Genomic DNA, 22,228 nt, shown 5'->3' on the forward strand with positions numbered 1-22,228 from the left:
CGGCCCATTGAGCCTTGCTGAAGCTCCGCCAGTGCCTGGAGCAATGCGACCAGCTTAAATAGTCGGGTCGTCCAAAAACGATAAACTTTGGTTATCATTGTCCAAGATATGGACTGTACTATGAATCTTCTCTTCTTATACGGATAGAAGATTCGTCTTGTGGGAAGATTCATAGTCACACTCTGTATCCCTTTGATGGCTGCTTGGCTCCTTTTTAAATCATTTCGTCAAGTTCCATCGGTCCATATTGTCATGTCTGGGTCGCTTTTTTTTACCGTTCACTGACCGTGCCGTCCGCCCGGTCGTTTGAGGCTCCTGGCTGTAGATGCTCTAAGAGGATGTGTGAAAACAAATGATAATTGTGAGTGTGAGAGAAGAAAGATAAGGAAGGATGAGACAGTCTATAAGATAGCATTCTAATTTTGTATAGATATAGTATATGCCTGTAAAGTTTATATAAAAAAGATAAAGATAAAGAAAATTAAAATAAAAACAAATTATGAGTTGAAAATTACACCTCAAAATCTGAACATATGATGGGGAGCATTAAAAATGAGACTCATAAAACAGAAAAAAAAATTGATAGCTTCATTAGTGTAAAAAAAAACTTGGACTTCATAAACTTTGTCTTGGGCAAACACACATGCATATGCTTGTAATTATTATAACCTAACTAATGAAGATATAGTTACATGCATAAGTAACCATGATTGACATGATGTGGCGTGTCAGAAACATGGAGATTCAGTGGGGTGGCCGGCTTGGAGGATGAAGCTAATTAAGAGGTAGGGTGTAGAAGTCGAGCAACTGAGAATGGGGAGGACCAATTGGATGATGAGAATGACAAAAGCTGAAGAAACACAGCCGGCGAAGGTCGCAGGCGGCAGATGGCGGCGGCCGGAGGAAACCTGGAGATGTTGGCGTCTACCGGGCTTGGAGGTGGTGACGGGCGACCGTGAGGGAGCAACGGTCGCAGAGCAGCTACAGGCGGTCAGGAACAACGAGTCGGTGGTTTCGGCAGGAAAAAAAGAGCGGCAACGGAATTTGACGATCTGGACAGCAAAACCAATTTGGGACTCGATCGGATCTGGAGAAATAAGATGAACACAGCAGGAGAAAGAGGAAAATCAGACCAAAAAAATCGATCATAAGACGAGTTGTGTCGCCAGGAGGAAGATCTAACCATAGCACTGATACCATGTTATGAATATGCGACTTAGTATTATCAGGATGCTAAAACCATCATATATACAAGTACATGTGGGAGACCAAAGGCCAAAATATAGAAAGCCAAAAGGCATCATAAATATAACTCTAACATTTATGATTTTGTGCTTGGCAAAACTTCTATAAGTTATTTCTACTACTTCGCCGCAATTGAATCATTTATGTAACACCTATTGTTTGTTCAAGTGCATCATTCATTCAATGAACTGAAAAAATCCTTCCATTTTACTATGCAACATTAGTTAATAGGGCGTGTATTTGAAATTTTGGACAAGTTACGTAGAGAAGGTTTGCTGATGGAGGGGTAGAGAAGGTGAGCAGTTTGTTAGGAAGAATTAATAATGTCTTGAACACATAAATAACTAGCATTATCAAAAGATATTTTTGGCCTCTAAAACATATATATTTACAATTGTCGAAATTGTTACTATAGGACCCTTTGTAAAGTAATCAATGTACACAATTATATCAGCCTAGCGGTCCCTTGCTCCACTGATGAGTTGGCCAGTGTATTTGTCATTTGAACTGCACCACCATTTGCCTCGTCAATTGGTTCTGTAGTAATTTTGTTTGGGCTTCTTGTACGTCTCCGAGCCTTTTCAGCCCAGTTTACAAGGCCTTCAGTCACATTGTCATCAAATATAGTCTTCTTGAAAGAAGTACCCATCTACACAAAACGATGAGACAAAATCAGAATAAAACGATCGATAAGAAATATTTTCTTACCATGTCAATAAAAACCTTTACAACAGTATCTATTTGTGAAAACAAGCTTTGTATTGCTCAAGAGTGGCTACTTATAAGTAAATTTCAAGACAAAAAAGCATTAAATCCCAACAAAACTACAATTTTATCAAGTTTATGAATTGGACTCACATGAGAGACGATAGCGTATAGTGGTAGGGTGCTGTAACCACAAAGGAGTTGGCAAATTACGCTGAAAGAAGGAAAAGTGATGAGTATGTTCTCAAGATTTCTCAACACAATATTGCTATTATTGTGATTTCTATGTACCTTATGACAATTCGAGTAATAACATATGCTGGTTTACCCATGATGCATGATTTAAATCCGTATGTCACCTGCAAGGTTGATAAATGCCAGAGTTAGTTCTACTTTTGTTCATTAGATTCCAATTTGGAACTAGCAAATCCTAAACTTATAATCTGTTTGAGTATTATGATACTCTCTAATAGTTCAAGTAAATTTGGTCGAGTACAACTAGATCACTTATTGTTCTTACCAAGAGCCAGAAGAAAAATGCAATTTCAAATGCATTTTGAAACAGGACGATGTGGATCAACAGAAGGACTAATTTAGGCCTATGGAACCAGAAGAAGTCATCTGAAGGGGCAACTACTAAATCTCCTCGAATAGCCGTATGCTTCTGGGCAACCTCATAAGCCAATTCCGTAATTATGTGCTCCATCTTACTTCCTACCACAAGTAGCATCTGCCAAACACAAATACATAAGTTAATGTCATGACCCTGCTCCTTTTTTTTCGATCATCCGTAGTTTGAAAGATCGTTGTGGAAGTTATATGAAGGCATATAATTATTATTTAGTCCTTAAAACAAGCATACATGCAGTGGAAGTTCCTTTTATGTATTTTTCTATAGATAGTAAATCATGTTTACTTACAATGAATGGAACCAAGGTTATCCAAATGTAGACATACCACCCTACAATGACGATAAACAATAGTGGAGTTATTTTTCGCATAAAAATATTGTCTAGCGAGCACAACCAAAATAAAGTTTTATAAAAAGTGACAATTTAACCAAATAAGAGTTATGTAAGTGGATCAAAACTTATGACCTCTAGTGATACATACCTTGAACATTCAATAGTAGGAATATCATCAGCATGGCCCAAAGGTACCAACTACATAAGCATAACATGGACATTAATTTGCTACTTTTCTCTATTGGTAATTGATATGGACACTGCAAATGATTTAGAAAGAGTAGGTCGCATATTTTGTAATAATAGCATTGAGCATTTACCTGATACCAACAACCTTCTTAAAATCAAACTCCAAAGCTCTGATCATGTAAATATAAAAGTTGAATTTTGGTGTCCCCTTACAATGTTTCTGTGAAAAGGAATGAAGCTTATATATAAGTTTCTTCCACTAACAGTGTATACGGGAAAACATACATTCCTAAAAAAAATACACAAGTGACTTCTATATATCGATGAAAATGTAAGTCTATTACCATGATGAAACCAAGTCTCATTGTTGTATAGTCCTCCTCGGTAACCGATCCATAGAATTGTTTGAAGAAGGAGCGCTAAAGAGAGATGATGAGTTGTCTTATACCCCAATCCCAAGGTAAAGAAGAAATGCAATATGCTTTGATCCTTAAGGCACAAGAAAAAAAACATACCATCCAACCAAATATCCTCGACCGTTTTCTATGACCTTTAAAGTGGTCTTGAATAAATTTGAATTCTCTAACATGCTTGATCATTTGAGGTGCTGCAAGTTAGGAACCAAGATTCGTAAGCAGGAAAAATAACACAACTTTATATTGAATAAAACTTGTGAAGTCATCGTTATCTAAACTAGGAAAGTATTTGCATCATACCACCACCATCATCTTCTTGGATCTTGGCCTCCCAATGTCGCCAATTCCTCGTCTGGCAACAATTAACATGGTAATTAGAAAACTCACAATAGACTAATTACTCGTCTGGACAACAATTAACAACAAACATCTAGCTAGTTGGATTTTTAGTTAGTACTTACCTGTGCAATTCCTAGAAGAACTGTAATAGCACTGAGAAGGAAATGAGTGACGGCCAACACGAAGATAAATATGTGTAACTGATGAATAGCTTCAGATGAAAGCAATGGAACTTTGCCCTGCATGGCGTCAAATGAATCACTAGATAAGTATAAGGTGGAACGGGTCAAATCAAAGAAGAAGAAAATAGCAATATACCAAAATTTTGGATCGACCAGATTTTTGGAAAAGTAGAGTATATATCACAGAAAAAAATCAATCACGTCCGATGCCAATTCAAGTGTACCTTCTTCAGACAGTATTGGTCGGAGGAGGCTCCTCCGGCGAGGAGCCGCCTCGCGCCACCCAGCACGCCGGTGAACACGGCGCCGCCGAGGTGGTCCGTCTTGTGCGGTGGCGGCTTGCAGGGCAGCAGGTGGTGCATGGTGCCCGGGCTGACGCACAGCTTCCCCATGGGGCCCTGGAACACGGTGAGCAGCAGCGAGATGAACCCCAGCAGCATCAGCTCCTCCTTCACCTTGAGGAGGGCCTCGTACAGCGGCTTCTTGCGGCTCCTCATCAGCCTCTGCATGGAAACGCGCGTGCCCAGAAGCTGTTCAGCTGATGGTCGATTGGACAACTTCCTGGTCTCGCTCATGGTGGACGCACGCACGCACGTACCTTGCCTAGGCGGTGGAGCAAGCGCTCGAAGAGCAAAGAGATGATGACTATGACGGAGCAGACCGACGCCACTATCCATGTCGGCGTGAACTCCAGCGGCTTGGCTTTCCCTCCTCCACCGGCCATGGCGTCCAGAACTTGGTCAAGAATCAAGGTCACACCGACACCTTGTCGTAAGAATGGAGTGGCAAGCAAGACCTGTTCTTGATCAATTTATAGATAGAGGCAGATTTACTTACATGGTCATATTTGACTTGGCACGATCAGAATAATCATATTCCGAGCTGCACACCAGAAAACAAGAAACAACCTGTTACCTTCCAAATACTACTACTATTATTCCACTGACATGTCCCATGTGACCAATTACAATTGTATATATAGAGTGCTCTTCTTTTTTGTTTCTTCATCAAATTACAATTTTCGGTCTACCACACTACTACTAACGAACTGGAAACTCGTTAAAAACTAGTCTAGTCTGGGTTGTTTTGTATGATGTTTTTTTAGAAAGGATGCGCTTGCCCGGCCTTAAACTGAGGCCCTTACAAATCCAACACTGCCGCCAAAGTGCAACAAGGTTTAGCGGTACAAAACGGAAAAGGGGATACATGCCAACAGGCCGGTTTCGTATGATGTTCCCAACTGTCTAAACAAATTTGATAGTCTTTGTTGTTGGTTAATTTGTTGCCGAAATTCAGTTTTTGTAGTGTGGCTTTTGGTAACTTTGCTGTCCACAATGAGCCTTTCCGTTGCCACTAAACAAGGAAGAGGTCATATATCCGAAATTTTCAAATTTGCAGTCGTAATTCTAGTTTTTCTTTCTTAAAAATAGTTTTAAAGAAACTCAAGACCTAGCTCAAGTGCTCCCTCTCACTTTCGTCACACAAGTACTCCCTCCGTCCCATAATGTAAGACGTTTTTTGACACTACACTAGTGTCAAAAAACATCTTACATTATGGGACGGAGGGAGTAGGTCGGAGGTCTTCGAAGTTTCAGCACTAAAAAATGGTGTTGATTATCTTCTTCTTTTGTTGACCGGGTAGGGTAGTGGTATTATTTTAGCTTGTCTGAAAGTAAAGGCACCACTGGAATATCTAGATTTTCTGGGGGGAAATTTGCATTTCACTCTGGGTTAAAAATTGCATTTCACAAAAGAAGAAACATTTCAATCTGCGACGCGGCGTCTACGAAATCAAAGTCGCCGCAGGAAGCGGCGGTCAACGTCGGGTGGAAGTCTGAAGCCTGCCTTTGGTTTTCAAATGCACATGCGTCCAGTCCAGTCCTGTGGGCCAGGTGCAGGTCCTGACCTAGCTAGTGCGGTCTATGACTCGGCTGTGATTTAGACAACAAAGCCCCACCAAGATATATTTTAGATGTATGAACACATATGTAAGCGTATAACATTGTGGTCATTATTTGCACGAATATACTACTAATTTGTTCAAGATTACACAAAGTGCAAAATAATTTTCATTAAATATCTATATTTGCTTCAGGGGAAATGTTTAATTTATTAGAACATCTACAGCCAGGCACCCTATATCCATCTCATATGCCCGGGCAGGCCGTCCGGTCACTAACCGGTCACAAAATACCAACCCAGTCAGAGCTCTCAAACGGGCCTCAAACGCCCGGGCTGACAGGCACCCCTCATATCCGTCCCAAATGTAGGACGGATATGAGGCGGCCCGGGCCTGCCCCGGCGCGTCCGCCACGTCAGCCCGGCCAACTGCTAGCCCACCTCGACCCCACAAAAACTCCCATCCGGCAGAAACCCTAGCTCACTCTGCTCCACTCCGCTCCCCTCCCCGACGCTCCCATTTCCCCAATCCGTCAAATCCCTAGCGCCGGCGAGCATGTCCAGCATCGACAGCCACTCCGATGGCAGCTCCAGAGATGAGGAGGAGCCGACGCTCTGTATCACGCTCGAGCGCTCGTGGGTCGATACGGGCGGCAGCACCGGGTACGGTGCGACGCCCCCTGTCGCCCGTCGCGACAGCGCCGATGCTGGCGCCAGCCCTTCCCGCCCCGCGCGCGGATCTGCGGAGCCCGCCCGATCTGTTCCTCCCGCCTGACGGCCTCCTCCACCTCCGGCCACTGCTCCGTACGGGCAGCGCTGGGTTCTAGTGACCGCTTAGCCGACGCCGCGGATGCGGACTCCGGAGTCGGAGGCACGAGCTGCCCGTCGCGAGAGGCATAGGGCAAGGGAGATGGCGGGCGGGTCCTACGGGTCTGTGCAGTCCGCCCGTCGCCGCCGGGTGCCCGACAAGGAGGACCGTCTCTTTGAGTGGGCGTGCCGCCAGGCACTGACTGAGGCGGAGACGAAGGCCCGACGGCTCCGGAGGCTCAACGTCAAGCAGCTCTGGCTCGGCATTATACCTGGCCAAACCTCGGGCCGGGCCGGGCCTAGCCAAGCCCGAGCCAAAAAACCTGGGCCCGAGCTCAGCCCGGCCATCGGGCCTAGTTTTTGGGCCCAAGCCCGGCCCGAACACGTAAAAGCCCACCGGGCCTCGGGCCTCGGGCCGGGCCCCTTCAGAAAACTGCAAAAACGACGGGCCCAGGCCCGGCCCGGTCAGGCCATCAGGCTCAAAATCTAGGCCTGAGCCCGGCCCGGGAGCAGCGTCGGGCCGGGCTGAGTCGGGCTTTTTCGGGCCGGGCCGGGCTGCCCATGGCCAGGACTACTCGGCATTGAGCAATCCTAGTGGGAGGCGGCGAAGGCAGTGAGGGAGGCGGCGAGAGTGGCCAAGCTCAAGCGCAAGCAAGACCGAGTCGTCCGGCGCTTGCAAGACTACATCGTCATCTCCGATCCCTCCTCCTCCGATGGGTCCAACGTCTCGTACGAGGACCCACCTCCTGCCACAGACTCCTACAGCCGTGCCGGCGGCCGGAGGGGCAAAGGGCCGGCAAGGAAGTGGTGAAGATCCGTCTTTATTTCAAGTTTTTTGTTGTAGTTTGAACTTGTCCGCCGTATTATGTGTATTATGTGAACTTTGACTATCTTTCAACGACCGGCTGTGATTTTTTAATGAACCGATTGTGTATTTGTATGTCCGCTTATGATCGTCGGCAATTATAGAACGGATGTGCAATTACCAACAAAATGTGTTATGATGTGTGGATATGGCCTATGAAGAAAATTCCAAAAGTTCTCACGCAAGATTTAGTTCCATGTTGCACAGGGAAGAAGGTGGACATCTATGGGCCTGTTTGGTTCCAATAAGTCACCTGACTTATAAGTCAGGTGACTTAAAACCAGTGACTTATAAGTCACGCCTGTTTGGTTGTCACCTGACTTATAAGTCATCTGACCACACCTTCCCACCTTGTTTTTTTATGTAAAGGTGGTGGGACCCACGCAAAAGGGGGTGACTTATAAGTTTTAAGTTGGGGTGGAGCAACTTATGACTTATAAGTTGGTGTGACTTATAAGTTGGGTCTGTTTAGCAAAATAAGTCACTTTTTTCACTTTTCGACTTATAAGTTGGTGACTTATTTAGAACCAAATAGGCTCTATATACAAAGAGAACCTCCAGCCATGCAATATAGGAGTATTTCTGTAGGCACATGACGTGACAGAGACTTTGCCTAAATAGCTGCAAAGACTTGTAATCTCTTGACGAGAGCAATTAATGTTGTCCAAGTCAGCTTTTGTTTTCTATCAGCTTAACAGACTTGACCAATAGTAGGCTGCTAATGTGTGAACACAAAGACCAGTAAGCATCCTTGTTCCACACACTGACACACCGAATCAAGTAGCTACTCCTACTTCACCCTTGGAGGGAATAAGATTTAGGGTAGCGCGGCAAGCTAACCTCTACAAGCGGGGAGGCAATAAAGTTTCTTCACTGTGATGAACATGGGTGCAACTTGCAACAAACCGGCAATGTGACTGTTCGATGACACCAATAAACCCTCGGTGAGTTCTTAGAGAGAACTACTAGTGCAATGTCCATAATGTTTCATAACATGATTCACCTGCTCTTCCTAATATTTGCATCATTAATGTACTATGGATGGTACTCCGTAATCGATAGATCTTGGGAGTGAAATATTGCCTCTATTTTCAATCGTAAAATAACTAGACTGGCCTGACTAACTTGGTCGTAGCTTCAACTAAGGAAGTGTTTATCTAACCAAACCGTGTGCTTTGAAAAATTGAGATGAATTGGTCGTACCATGCATGCACCTAGCTAGATTTCTATATGGGTGAGGGTGTCTTAGAACTAATTATGAGGAAGAAGAGTAGTTGGTCGTCGAATGCAATGAGATAACTGGTGAGGGTGCATCTGGTGCATGCAGCTACATATGATTATTAATCGCCCGTTTGTCCTAGTTGCACATGATGTATATGATTGGCTGACAGCAACGAATAAGACCATTTCGAAACTCGAAGGCAGCTACACAAATGATTGCAAGTGCCTTGAGTGCACATTCCGCAGATCGTTAACTGACAATTATATTATTGTTAGTGTGTATATTAGCCGTAAAAAGACGACTAGAGGGCAGCGAGTTAGTCAAGTCAATCGAATTATCTAACGCTTATTTGGACACGAGGATATGGCTTCGAGGAAGATGTCAACCAGCCAACCAACCGAAAGCGCATGAGGATATGGCAAATCCATCCCTCCGCTGGGTCAGACATGACGTGATGGTGATGATCGTAGTGCAAATCTGAGGCAGGACGGTGATTAATTGTGACACCGAGTCACGTACTCAGATGCTAGCGTACGACGACGTGCATCCTTCGATCGGAGATGCATATAGATCACGCACTCACACATCTCACATGTTTGTCCCATAATCAAAACATGTTTACGGAAATGTGCAGTGATTGACAAGGCATGTTAACAAAATCGCGGAAGCAACGAGATCGATTAGCACAAAATTGATTCAACCAAGAGAAAACCCGTTGCATGTGCAGCATTGCAAACCCGTACCTTGAGGCATGTTGACACCCGCCATAGCGAGTTTTCTCGCCTCTCTTCCTTCTTTACCTTTAGCGATCTCTTGATGACTAGAGAACACGGGAAACTCTCATGGGAGTTCTTATTTCTGTCACTTTTCCATACCATCGGGTGTAGCATGCTTTATCTGTTTTATTATACATGCATAAGCATGCACTAAGCGTTGTCGAATGAGACTTCAAATTCTTAAACGGCAGCGCTCACTCAAGGTAATTAAGCTGCACTAAGTGGATGCCATCTATGCATGAAACGTCCAATGTGCTTCTTCATGCCAATTAAGATCCATTCACTAGCTTATGGATGGTACAGTACGTGCGTTGTCATGTGGTAACTCCATACATACATCTAATAAATGCATTACTTTAATTATAAGTTTATAACACACAAATGTCTATACAAGGGAGAGGAGAGGGAATTCAAACCCACTATTCTTAATCCATTAGTCTAGCAACCATCACACTAAGACCCTTAAAATTAAGAAATGTTTCTGTAATTTACATGGGCCATATTATGTTAAAATAATTTAACAATCTCCCACTTGGCCCTTGTGAAGACTTGACATAAAATTTTAGGAGCACACTTCTCATCAAAAATTTGTCAAGTATCGTCATCTGAATTGAGCCAACAGAATCATGGCGGTCACAATTCATACAATAACAAGGTTCCTTCCATGTGTCACATCTGACACAAGACAGAACTTTTATGGAAAATAACACATTGTTATCTCACCAAAAAAATAATCGTATATGTGATAATGTGGATAACAAGCAAAACAACAATTTATTGAATTTGTAAGTACATAAAAGATGAGCAACACTCGGTGATGCATATATACACCCACTATGCTTATAAAGATTTATATAGTACCCATTCTCTCGATGTGGCCACAAAATGTCTTGGGTGGTAGTCCTTTATTTAGCGTCAAATTTGTATCAATACGCTCGACTGGTACCTTTTGATTTTGTACATTTTCTTTCACCGCTACGTACTTCAAATCCACTCCTTTCGAGTACTTGTCATTCTTTGAAAAGAAGACCACATCGGAAATATCACAATAAATCCTCAATGGCCTTTCAGTATTACCAATAATTTGAAGGCATGACACAAAATTCCGCAGCCACAATGATTGAATAGTGGTCTCAAATGATGCCACAAATTTAGCCTCCATCGTGGATGTAGAAATGACAGGTTGTTTTCCACTCTCCCATGAAATTGCTCCTCCAGCCAGCAAAAACAAATAGTCGAATGTAGACTTCCTTGGGTCGACACATCTGGAATAATCCGAATCTGTATCCAATCACCTCAAGATGGCCTGGTCACTTTTATGTGAGCATGTGATCCTTGATGCATTGCAAGTACCTAAGAAACTTTTTCTTGCGTGTTCACTCTGACGACACAAGGGGTGATGCCGTGCCATCGACAGGTTCACTCCGACGAAAATGAAGACAGTATGGCATTCCCCTTGAGCCCCATATCGTAGCCGTGAAGAAAAAAAAGCAAAGGATCAGAAGTACATGTTCACCAGTCTGAAACTGTAGTAATTTGTACCCAACGTGCAGCTTCTTCTCCAAATGGCATTTTCCAGCTCAAGGATCAGAAGTACATGTTCATGTTTTTTTTACCCGCAAATGGTTAGTAAGCCATTACAGGGAAACACTGGGACAAAGAACATGGCAGCAGTGTGAGTGTTGGCAGAATGCTTCACGCAGCAAACTTACAAGTTAGAAACTCAAATAGAAATACTTCACACACAACAGAACTTACAGTCGGAAATGAAAATAGAAACACGTCACAGAAGAGAACTCGGAAAGTATAGTCAGCACACAACTAGCTAGGTATCTTACGTAGTTGATTCGGTACGCAAACACGTGAACATGCAAACAACTGGCAAAACATGAATACATGCAACTGGGTTAAGGTTAGACTAAGGAAAACACTAACTAAGGCTTTTTTCAGGCAACATGTAAACACTGCTGACCACATTGATATGATGTGACAAACTCAATGAGCTGCAGCAGCCCTTCATTCACTTAAGAGAGAATTTTTTTTAGTAACATAATACAGTAACATGATACAGATAAATGCTGAACCTAATCGAACATAGTGTATAAACAAAATGAGTGTATAAACTCATGATCACTTCGGCAACATAAGGAAGAGCTATGTAATAGATATCATATTCCTGATTATATCTCAGAGAAATACCAGCAACACAAAATAAATCTTTGGAGCGTTCTGATACTCTAATCTGTTGGGGTGGGGGAGTCAATGTTGTAACTGACTATCTCTAATAACAAAATGGACTACTAACACAACCCTTCCAGCTTATCTATTCAGAACATAGCTATATCAATGAGAGCTTTAGGCATGGTTAGATAGGCACAAACTGGTAATATCAACACCACCATGATATTCAATATATGGATCATCTGGTTGTCATTTATGCACAACACACAACAGGAGAGGAATTTTGCCTTGTCATCACCATCATCGTTGGCATATGTGTTATTTCAACACTGGATAATAACAGCTGAATGGACAATAGTGCATTGGTGGCTTGGTGCATGCTATCCACATTGGCATCTAGATATTTTTCATATAAAAAGCTATATAGTCCAAACCTCCCAAATTATATTCAGATATGTTCTAACCTGCTGAGCCATTTAAGCACATTACCACATCAAACCAGATAGTCACCCATTGTATCGTGCACCAGCAATTCCAATGCCTAGAAACATAAAACATGCAATTAATAAAAGTTCCAAGGAAAAGACAAATGGATATGAGAAGGCAACACTGAATCTGTTGAATAGATGAATCGAGAAGAACTCACTTGTAGTTATGTTTTATAGCTCACTATTGATGCTGGCAACAGTAAACAAAACCACACAAGTTGCGTTTTGAAAGGAACATTCTTGAAAGCAGTATACATAGCTACCTTATAATTAAGAAGTTAGCTTTAAAAGAAGAAAATAAGACATGGTCTAGAATTTATATTATGTAAACTCATTCCTCATCATGTAAGAAGACAAAATAAAACATGCCAAAACGCATAAACACTACCAACAGAAGTGATCTTGGGTATTCAGATTTAAATAAATGAAGCCTGGTTAGAGAAAACAACTTCAGGGGAAAAGGTGTTAATCATTTGACATTTGCTTCTACACTAAAACCCACTTGATATTTGATTTGTTATCTCCCAAGGATGAAGACAACTACATCGAATGATGACACAAAAAGGCTATAAGCTTGTATATCTAACGAACGAACAGTGAAGAGTGATACACCTAACAGTACAGCTAGGAAAGAGGCAATCATTAACTTAGTTTTAAGTCAGTGAACACTTAAGAATTGTAACGAAGGTATTCGAGCAACCATGTACAAGACATAATCATATTAAGCTACTCCTATAATGCAAGGACTAAGGATGAACAATCACCTGGCGTGTAGAAACTGTTGAAAGAATGACAAAGGGTAATGTGATGGGTTTCCCAGAGTTTTCTTGATCGCATCGACTTAAGTTGAACCATATAGACAATGCCGTCCAGATATAAAAATATTTCATCAGCATCCTCGGCATATCCCCGTATCAATTCCATCCCCCTCCTTGCTGGAGGAGGGAGCCCATGAATGTCATGCATTTCAGTGGTCTTCAACAGCACCCATGTGCCAACACCATTGCAATTAACTTTCCTCTGCCACATTTGAATGTTATGGTAACGGTGAGACAATATGGCGAGACCAAGAGTACCATCCTCGGCCCGGACTATCTGCCAGCTGCGGGGAACATCCATCCTGGGAGGGGCCTCAATCACATCTAGGCTTTGTCTATCCAAATCAAACTGAAGTATGCCGCCTTCCGCATGACTTAACAGCCAGTAAAGAACATTACCAACAAGGATGCTCTGAGAACCACCACAAGTCGAACCTGGATATGGATCCCCTATTGTGATGGGATGGCCCCATGTGTTGGTCTCCGAGGAGTAGACACGCGCAAGGGCTTGATATTCGTGGATGCGCATGAACACCAAGATCACCTTGAAGGGGCTGGAGTGGCAGCCGCCGTGCACCCTGGCCGCGGTCAGCGCAGAGTACCGCCCCGTTGACGCCGGCCGTTCTGAACTCCGGCGGAACGGCCACGCGGCGCTCCTCGCCCGCGATGGGATCGCACACAAGGACCTCCGCACGCGGCCGGTCGAATACGAGGACGCGGCCGTGGCGGCAGCCGAGCAACTGTGGCCCCAGGTAGGGGTTGTCGTCGGGGATTCGCAGGTCGAAGCGCTCGGGAGGGACGCGGTCGGGAGGGGCCAGGACGGGGGCGAACACGATGCCGTCATCGCGGTGCTGGAAGACGCCGAGGAGGGGCGGCTTCCCGTGGTGGGCGCGGAAGCGGGCGGTGAATTTGGGGTCGACGGCGACACATCGCCACCGCTTGCAGACGGCGGAGGCGCGGGGAAGGGAAGAGGGCTGCGGCGGGAGGCGGAGCAGGATCTCACGGAGGAGATCGTCGTCTTCGAGCGGGGCCAGAGGCGCCGGCGGCATCGGGTCATTGGCGCCTGGCTCCAGCTCTCGTTCGTGGGGAGTTTTCTTTTTCTTTTTCTGGAACCGCTTCTTCCTTGCGTGCACAGGAAAAAAGCGATGTGATGTTGGGCCCAGCGAGTTGGTGTCTTGGGCTCTAGATAGAATAGTGCAGGACGGACTGCTTGGATACGACGGCCCACTTTGGGAATTCGCTGGGCTGGGCTGCTGTGTGCTTCACTCCCTCCAACGGATAATTCTCAAAAAAAAAAAAAACTCCCTCCAACGGATTACGACAAATATGAAACCCCTCAAAAACAAACGAGGAATCTGAATATCCCCTAAAAAACGAGAAATTTGAATATTTTCCACTTTGCAGAGTGTCATTGCAAAACTGCCACTTGCCTAATTATCTGAAGGTGGGAGACTTCCACACAGGCAAATTATTTGTACTAGTAAATCTGATGTGAGTATTGTTAAAAGTGAATTTCACTTCAAAATTTGACGACAAATAAACGATTCGTGTTGTAAAATGTACCTTCACATAAATCATACAATAAAGAAGATGTGCTCCAAATTAAACGGGCATTGAAGCATGAAGCACACCCCGAGTGATTAATACTTGCCTTGGTGGAATTGATGCGAGCACGCCGGAGGGGAAGGGGAATGGCAGATCCGCCGACAGAAGACGCCTCCTCTCTTCACCCTTTTTTCGCCTCGGAGCATGTATAGATGGTAGGGATCGAGAGAGTTGTACCACGATAGGAAAGGGATCAGCCACCTCCACTGATCAAAGGGACCCGCTAGACGCACGACCGAGTCAAAATTGGGAGGCTGGATCCAGAATTGACAAACTCAATTGGCTGAGAGGCCTTTATAACTAGGGAGCTTAGTGATATAGTAGATATGCCAACCCGACGGGCAGATTCAGACCTATCGGCTGCAACAGCGCCGTCCGCACCATCAGCAACACCGCTGGCTTGAGAAGCCCCATTGGCTCCAGGGGCATCTTGCCATCACCAGCACCGCCAACATCATCGTCGTCGCCGCCATTGCGGCAGTGGCTGAGCTAGTACTTAAATAAGGGCCTAATATATCTACATACTTAATTAAATAAATTACAAAAAAATGCAGAACAAAACTTTAATATGGACAGGGGGCGTATGCCACCCCTCATCGGCGCACTTCACCATGTTGTGTTTATTTAATAGTTATTTATAGTTGAGTATATTATAATCATTATTTGCATCATATTATCACATATAGGTGGTGTATTGAGACTCTATTTGCCAATTATGTTTTTATGTTAATGTCTTTTATTTTTATTTTCTTGATCTATATGATATATATTGTTGAAAGTATATAAATTACTGTGTTAATGTTCATTCTGCCACAATCGCACTAGGGCATCCATAATACTAGTGCCGGCCCCGCTCACTGGCAGTCGGTGCCATGAGGAGAGCCAGCAATAGCAGAGGTAGAAGACGATGCTCGAGCGCCATGGAGAGGTGGTTGGTTGCTTGCGGCTCTGGGGGGGGGGGGGGGGGTGCTTCTCTTTGCCTAAGTCTTTATAGTCCTACCACCGGCTTCATTAGGCTAATGGTTTACCCCATGTCGCCGCCAGCCGTTTTAACTTCAGGTGGGTGTTTTACTCCACAGTTGGCTGGTAAAAAAAGTATATATACAATAAATGTTCATAATATGTGCTCTTTTGCTGGAATTTATTAACTTCACTCCCCATTACATCATGGACTTGGATATCTCGGTTAAAATGTCAGCTCAGAATCATGTCCGAGAGTTCTCACCATACCGGTACTAGCTCTTTATTGACCAAGTAAACATTTGCTTAGGGGTACGTTCATAGAGTTTAGGAGTGGAATGATCAATTGGGAGGAACTGTAGTCAGGAAGACCATGATGATTTTTAGAAGTATGATAAGGTACAAATCATAGTTCTTTTTTGAAACCAAGTAACTTGTTTCTTTTGTTTCGAATCAGAACATTGAAAAAGCATGGAACTGATCCGGCTCATTTTTTTAGGTACATAATGTTCAACCTAAAATGGTGACAGTGCTTTGTGAAGTCTGGCCACTTGAACCTCACATTTTCTATTTGAGGGCAGATTAATTTTGATGTAAGTGTCTTAAACTCATAAGTATCTGCTAGAAATATTCACTTCGGTATTTACTACTGCGTCACTGTTTCAAGTATTCTCACAAGGCTGGGACAAAACCTACTGCTTGAGATATCTTGAGGAATTTCAAGAAATCCATTTATTTGGGTAACAGGATTTGGGGACCAAATGGAGGATGTACTTATTTTTGCACTTGCTTCTCTCCTCACATATTTGTTGTAGATTTGTACATTGTTGGGCAATGTTACAGTGTTAAGCAAGTGTTAAACTAAAAAGTTAGAAGATGCTAAACTTCTATTTAGGATTGACCTCTCTTTTATGTTATTAATTAAGTTAAATATGTTATAATACAAACACGTGCATCCGCCTTGAAAGAGTAAAATGCACTGTTGATCCTAAAAGTATTCGAGGTGTGTCACCTAGGTCCTAAAAGTTCTAAAATGCAAAGCTAAGTCCTAAAAACTAGTTAAGTTGTCCACTGCGGGTCCTAAATGGTGCTGACGAAGCCGCGTGGCAAATTGACCATGGCCACGTCGACTTGGATTGCCACGCGGAGGAATGACCCGTGACCTGTGCGAGAAGTTGACAAAAAGGACCCCAACTGGTTAGTTTTTCGTTTGGCCGTCCCTATTTCACTTTCCCCACCTCACGACCTCCAGCCTACGCTTTTGACGGTCGTTATCCGCCCACCCGGATAAAAATTTCCTATGAGACCAGGTCTCACAGGCGAGGACGTGAGACCCAATTGGATAACCGACACGTGGCGGCGGTGACAATCTCAAAGCAGCCTATTCCAACTCGCCGTCAATTCTCAATTCCAGTAGCTCGTTCCTGATTCCAAAACACACGTATTTCATCATGCTCTAAACTGGTACATCTGATTTAGGGTTCTCTTATTCCCGCTTGCGTGAATGGCGGTGACACCGAAGGACTCGACGGCGGCGGCCGAACAAGACAACACAGCGGCGACCTCTCGTCCATGGCCTTGCCGAGCCGGGCACACACACAAACACACCCCCTCCAACGATTACGAGAAATCTGAAACCCCTGAGGAAAAGAAACGAGAAATCTGAATATCCCCTAAAAAACGAGAAATTTGAATATTTTCCACTTTGCAGATTGTCATTGCAAAACTGCCGCTTGCCTAATTATCTGAAGATGGGAGACTTTCACACGTGCAAAATTGTTTGTACTAGTAAATCTGATGTGAGTATTGTTAAAAGTGGATTTCACTTCAAAATTTGACGACAAATAAATGATTCGTGCTTAAAATGTATCTCCGCATAATAGGCATAAATTAAACATACTGTACTATAAAAAAGATGTGGTCCAAATTAAACGGGCCTTGAAGCATGAAAGCACCCCCCCCCCCCCCCCCCCCCCCCCCCCGCCTGTATGTTTTCTGCAGATATTTTGTCAGTTACCAAGCAGCGTCGCTTTGATTTTCAGAATAAACTGTTGTGAGACAGAACAAGGTGTATCACACGACGCTGGAACTGATGAGTTCAATGGAACTGCTGGTGCCATGACATGATTGATGAGGTGAAGTGAGGGTGAGGCCGTTGTGAGACAGAACAAGGAGTGCAGTGAAGTCACCGAACCACCAAAAACGACGGTCTCTTGTGGGGAAGTTGAGCATGGCGTTCATCCTCGCCCACGATCGACCTACGTACGGGCCAGTGTCAAGATCCGGACAGACACAACTGGGACTTGGCCGCTTGTTGGCTCGACTGCTGCTGGTTGGACTTGTGTGTTGTGTATACACTGTGTGTGTGTTGGTGAGGGGAAGACGAAGGTGCGACCGTGTGAGAGAGAGAGACGCCATATAGAGAGGCTGAGTGGGAGGGGAATGCGATTCTGACGACATAGGATATATATTTTCTCGCACTACCGCCTCTTCCACAGGCTCCTTTCACAAATACGCATGGGCTCAGAGAGATAATTAAAGCGCTTAACCTAGTCACGCCCTCCTTGACGCCGGCCGCTAATCTCCACGATCTGGCTGCCTAGCCGTACGTTTGATTCCTACTAGCTAGAGCTAGGTGTCGATCGTATCCTGTGGATGAGGCGGGGGCGGAGGCGCCGGTGCTGGCGAGCTGCCGCGGCGACGTTGGGTCATTCCGGTACCTGGCCGGCTTCCTCTCTCGCTCGTGGGGAGGTCGAACGACAGGGTTTTTTTTTTTTTGGTGCGGGAGAGAGAGCGACGAGAGCGGACGAAGGACGCGCAGAACCAGTAAATACAAAGTCACAACCAATCCAGCCGGTGAATGCGTGTTTTCTGACATTTTTTTAAAAGTATGCTTGTATTCAAATCACCAACAAATACAAAGTCTTTAATCCGTACAAACATACTCTAACACACACATAATAAACCAGAAGAAAATTACAAAGCACCCTAACACAACCAGTAAAACACGAAGGCCTCTGGAGCTCTGTGCCATCATCCTCAAACCTTCTAGAAGACATCTGCAACACAAGAGTGGGCAACCAGATCAAAGCAGGCCAATATCTTTCGCCACGACATAATCACCACCGCACTGCGGCCCTATTTATTTGCTCCGGTGACGAAAAGACATGAACACACATATGTATCCAAGAGACCTGCACCAACCTTCGTCATCCATGGCTTTAAGTACCACAATATGTGTCCCTTCCAAATGGAAGAGAACTAAGATCCGGTTCCGGCGCTGCAGCCGGGCCAACTGCCATGAAAGAGGAAGAACAACAACAGAAAATCATACCGACATGGAGGGGGAAGATACTCTGTCTCCACAGAACCGCCAACCATCTGAGGTCCAACCCGGCCAGTGTCGGACGACCTCCTGACACCATAGCCCGCGACCTCGACGAGATCCGGGACCCCCCACCCCGCTGGCTCCTACACGAAGGTAAGAACCTCGCCGGGCCGTGAACGAAGCCCGCACCACGAGATAAAACCATGGCCGCTCGCGAAACGACCAACCAGCAGTCCATTTTCCTTCCCACTCGCGACCGCCCGCCCGAGCACCAGCCGCTGGAAATCGCCACCGGCACCGCCCAAATCGCCCTCGTCGTCGCCGCCACCGCCCCAAATCGCGGCCGCCAGCATCCGCCGCCCTAGGCCGTGTCGCCTCCCCCATCGGAGGGCGTCTCACAGCCGCCCTGGCGCCGCCGATTCGGGAAGCAGCCGCGGCGTGATTCGCCGACTCCGGCGGTTCGGCTGCCCGTATAGCTCCTCTGCGCCGGCCGCCGAGCTTCCTTCTCCTATGCGCCGCTGTCCGCAGCAGCAACCGACTACCAATCCAACCGCCGGCCATCTTCCTCCATCCCGCGCACAAGGTGTTCGACGGAAGTCCCCAAGGTAAAAAACAACGAAACTTGATGATTTAAATTGGGATTGGATAGTATGTTTGACGGTGGTTGTCTGCATTGTAGATGAGGTCGGTTGACTCCCCATTCGTGGACGATTCATCGTCGGGCGATGAATTTGATTTGCATGAAGAAGAGACATTGCTATGCTAGTGGCCATGCACAAGGGGAAGAAGCCGAAGCACGATTAGAACTTCTGTCACTTGATGGGCATTCTTGTTAACCCCATGTGAAAAGAACAGCGGATCAGAGGTTTCATGAAGGTGTACAGCGAGATTAGAGACACCGATGTGCATGATCAACTCCGGAAAGATTTGATGGAACGGCATTGGACATGGCATGGAGAAAGGGCAGCATAGATTCATTATTTGTTTGTGAAAACTATGTTGTATTGTGCAAAACTATTTGCATTTGGTCTCGTGGATTTGAAGAACTATGTAATAATTTGATATTGTGGACATGTATAATTTTTTATGTTGTTTTTATATGTTTTTTCAATATGTGCGGTTGTACAGTGGCTGAACAACAGTCGCGCGGCCGCCTGCCGGTTTTACATCTTTGTTTTGGAACATCTGTTGGAGTTGCTCTTTTCCATCTTCGTTTTGGACCATCTGTTGGTGTTGAGCCTTTTTCAGAGATGTAAAAAGCATATTTTTGTGCTCCAAATTTTTGCATCACTGGTTTAGAGCACCAAAATATACATCATCTATTGGAGATGCTCTTATCTGTAGTCTTCTTCTGATAGAAAACGAGCGTCAGACCAGTGGACAGCCGTCGATTCAATTGGAATTTTTTTTGGAAGCAACAATCTTGTTTAGGAAGCAATGGTCCTTGCTATTGGAAACAAATAAAATATCTTTAATTAATATCCATTCCAAGATTTGAGGAATAAGTTGTTTGGAAAGAAAATAATCGCAATTAAAGCAAAGTCATGTATGATGCCTAGCGGCTCCCTAAAAATATCTATTGAACCAAGCCGCGTGCGAAGCTTAAAAGGGCTGCAGATACCACGGCCCATTTTGCAGGCGCTGTTTCCTTGGGGAGTAACATTATGCTTAAATATTTTTGTGTTAAAAATATATATACAAATGTTGATTAGTACATAAAACATTTAAATATGAACCTATGTTTTATATAAAAAATGATAGTTAATACCGACGTTTGAAATGTTTATGAAAAAGGTATGTTTAATGTATCAAAAAATGTTTAGTTAATACAGATAAATTTTTTTACTCATGACTTATATTAAAAATATATTATATAATAAAATATTAGACATGATAGAATATCCCTATCAAAAGTATAAAATATAAATTATGAATACTGTTATGGTGATCCGTCATCTTTTCTTTCAGTGGCTGCTATGGTGGTGCCGAAGGCAGGTGATAAGCGTTGGTGTCAAGCTCAGAGACGTTCTGCTGTCTTTTCAGTTTCGTCATGTCGGTCTTTATGTGACTTGTACGTACTTTAATCTTTATGATATGGATGAGACACATATTACCATGCAAAAAAAAAGAATACTGTTAATTATACGAACATTGAACTATTAAAATGTGTGTATAATTGTTGAAATGTTTGTATAATTCAAATAATATATTTAATTATAATTTAATGAATATTGGAATTTTTTAATTTATACAAATATTTTTCGTCATAAATGTTTTAAAATTATGACCTGAACTGATTAAAAGTATCGTTAGTTACTATAATTATAACACATGAATATTTAAATTATTATTTTTATTACCGAGATCATAATTGACGTACTATCTACATTTTTTTAAACAATGGTGCAAAATGGGCTGCACTGACCATAGCCCATCTCAGCTGATGGGCCCTTGTGTCTTAAGAAAAGGATATAATATATAAAGATCCATTCCCTCAAAAAAGAAATATGAAGATCCAAATTAAGCATCCGATTTGAGTCAGTGTTGTGGTTCCATAGGTGAGCGCGAAAGCAGAGGGTCCTGGGTTCGAAACCCCATGCCTTTTTATACATAACTAGTAGAGCGACCGTGTGTTGCCACGGGCTTTAAAAATTACGACGCTACTCACAAAACTAAAATAACTGAAAAAATACACGTCTCAGCTAACACACATCTTACATCCTTGGTTATGATCTAACACGGTTCTTCAACCAAACTTGGAAGCCAAGTACTCAATGAATGAAAAATAACAGCACTGGATTGATAGATCATCATATAGGCACATGACGGTGTGTGACAAAGTACAGAGAGCCACAAATTCTGAAGTACTGTTAATGTTTGGTCATCCAAACTTCATACAAAAGTTGCTAACCTGCAGATTCTTTAGTAGCTTTGTCACCACATCAAGCAGCTTCTCGGTCTTTCTAGTCTGAATGTTGTAATAACACAGAGGTCAACTCACATGAAGAAAATCATGTCATAGGACACGTAAACATGTTCAAAGAAGCCATTGAAACAAGGTTGTGCAGAGCTCGTTACATGCCTTGCAAAGCTAGCTCAATACAAACATTTCTTTGGACTCAGACCTCTTTGCTGAGCTTAAATGAATCCTGTTAAAATTCACAAAATAAATGTCCTTGCATGATCCACAATTTCATATCCTTTGAGGATTCTCGCCAGGAAGAAGCAACTAAACTGT

The 22,228-nt window shown here is 43.8% G+C and overlaps 2 protein-coding genes across 2 annotated transcripts; both read right to left on the reverse strand.

Moving 5' to 3' along the window:
* Nucleotides 1-1,467: 1,467 nt before the first annotated feature.
* On the reverse strand, nucleotides 1,468-4,865 carry LOC109746306 (MLO-like protein 1). Its single transcript, XM_020305428.4, has 13 exons — nucleotides 4,640-4,865; nucleotides 4,266-4,544; nucleotides 3,982-4,098; nucleotides 3,821-3,872; nucleotides 3,620-3,711; nucleotides 3,449-3,523; nucleotides 3,236-3,324; nucleotides 3,064-3,113; nucleotides 2,871-2,911; nucleotides 2,471-2,680; nucleotides 2,242-2,309; nucleotides 2,104-2,164; nucleotides 1,468-1,894 (listed from the first exon to the last, which is right to left on the reverse strand). Exons 1-13 carry the CDS (start codon nucleotides 4,763-4,765, stop codon nucleotides 1,691-1,693), a joined length of 1,464 nt encoding a protein of 487 aa, XP_020161017.1. The 5' UTR covers nucleotides 4,766-4,865; the 3' UTR covers nucleotides 1,468-1,690.
* Nucleotides 4,866-12,297: 7,432 nt separating this feature from the next.
* On the reverse strand, nucleotides 12,298-14,146 carry LOC109746310 (uncharacterized). Its single transcript, XM_073506821.1, has 3 exons — nucleotides 13,642-14,146; nucleotides 13,044-13,532; nucleotides 12,298-12,332 (listed from the first exon to the last, which is right to left on the reverse strand). Exons 1-3 carry the CDS (start codon nucleotides 14,144-14,146, stop codon nucleotides 12,298-12,300), a joined length of 1,029 nt encoding a protein of 342 aa, XP_073362922.1.
* Nucleotides 14,147-22,228: the final 8,082 nt, after the last annotated feature.

Source organism: Aegilops tauschii, chromosome 2, assembly GCF_002575655.3.
Source record: "Aegilops tauschii subsp. strangulata cultivar AL8/78 chromosome 2, Aet v6.0, whole genome shotgun sequence".
Taxonomy (NCBI): Eukaryota; Viridiplantae; Streptophyta; class Magnoliopsida; order Poales; family Poaceae; genus Aegilops; species Aegilops tauschii.

Excerpts from the sequence above, each read along its gene's own strand:
- LOC109746306 (XM_020305428.4), bottom strand. The coding sequence starts at position 4,765 with ATGGCCGGTGGAGGAGGGAAAGCCAAGCCGCTGGAGTTCACGCCGACA. Across the intron at positions 2,681-2,870 it reads TAACCTTGGTTCCATTCATT|ATGCTACTTGTGGTAGGAAG; the intron begins GTAAGTAAACAT and ends TGTGTTTGGCAG. Across the intron at positions 2,165-2,241 it reads ATTACTCGAATTGTCATAAG|CGTAATTTGCCAACTCCTTT; the intron begins GTACATAGAAAT and ends TCCTTCTTTCAG.
- LOC109746310 (XM_073506821.1), bottom strand. The coding sequence starts at position 14,146 with ATGCCGCCGGCGCCTCTGGCCCCGCTCGAAGACGACGATCTCCTCCGT. Across the intron at positions 13,533-13,641 it reads GCCACTCCAGCCCCTTCAAG|GTTCGACTTGTGGTGGTTCT; the intron begins GTGATCTTGGTG and ends ATCCATATCCAG. Across the intron at positions 12,333-13,043 it reads CAACAGTTTCTACACGCCAG|GCATTGGAATTGCTGGTGCA; the intron begins GTGATTGTTCAT and ends TTATGTTTCTAG.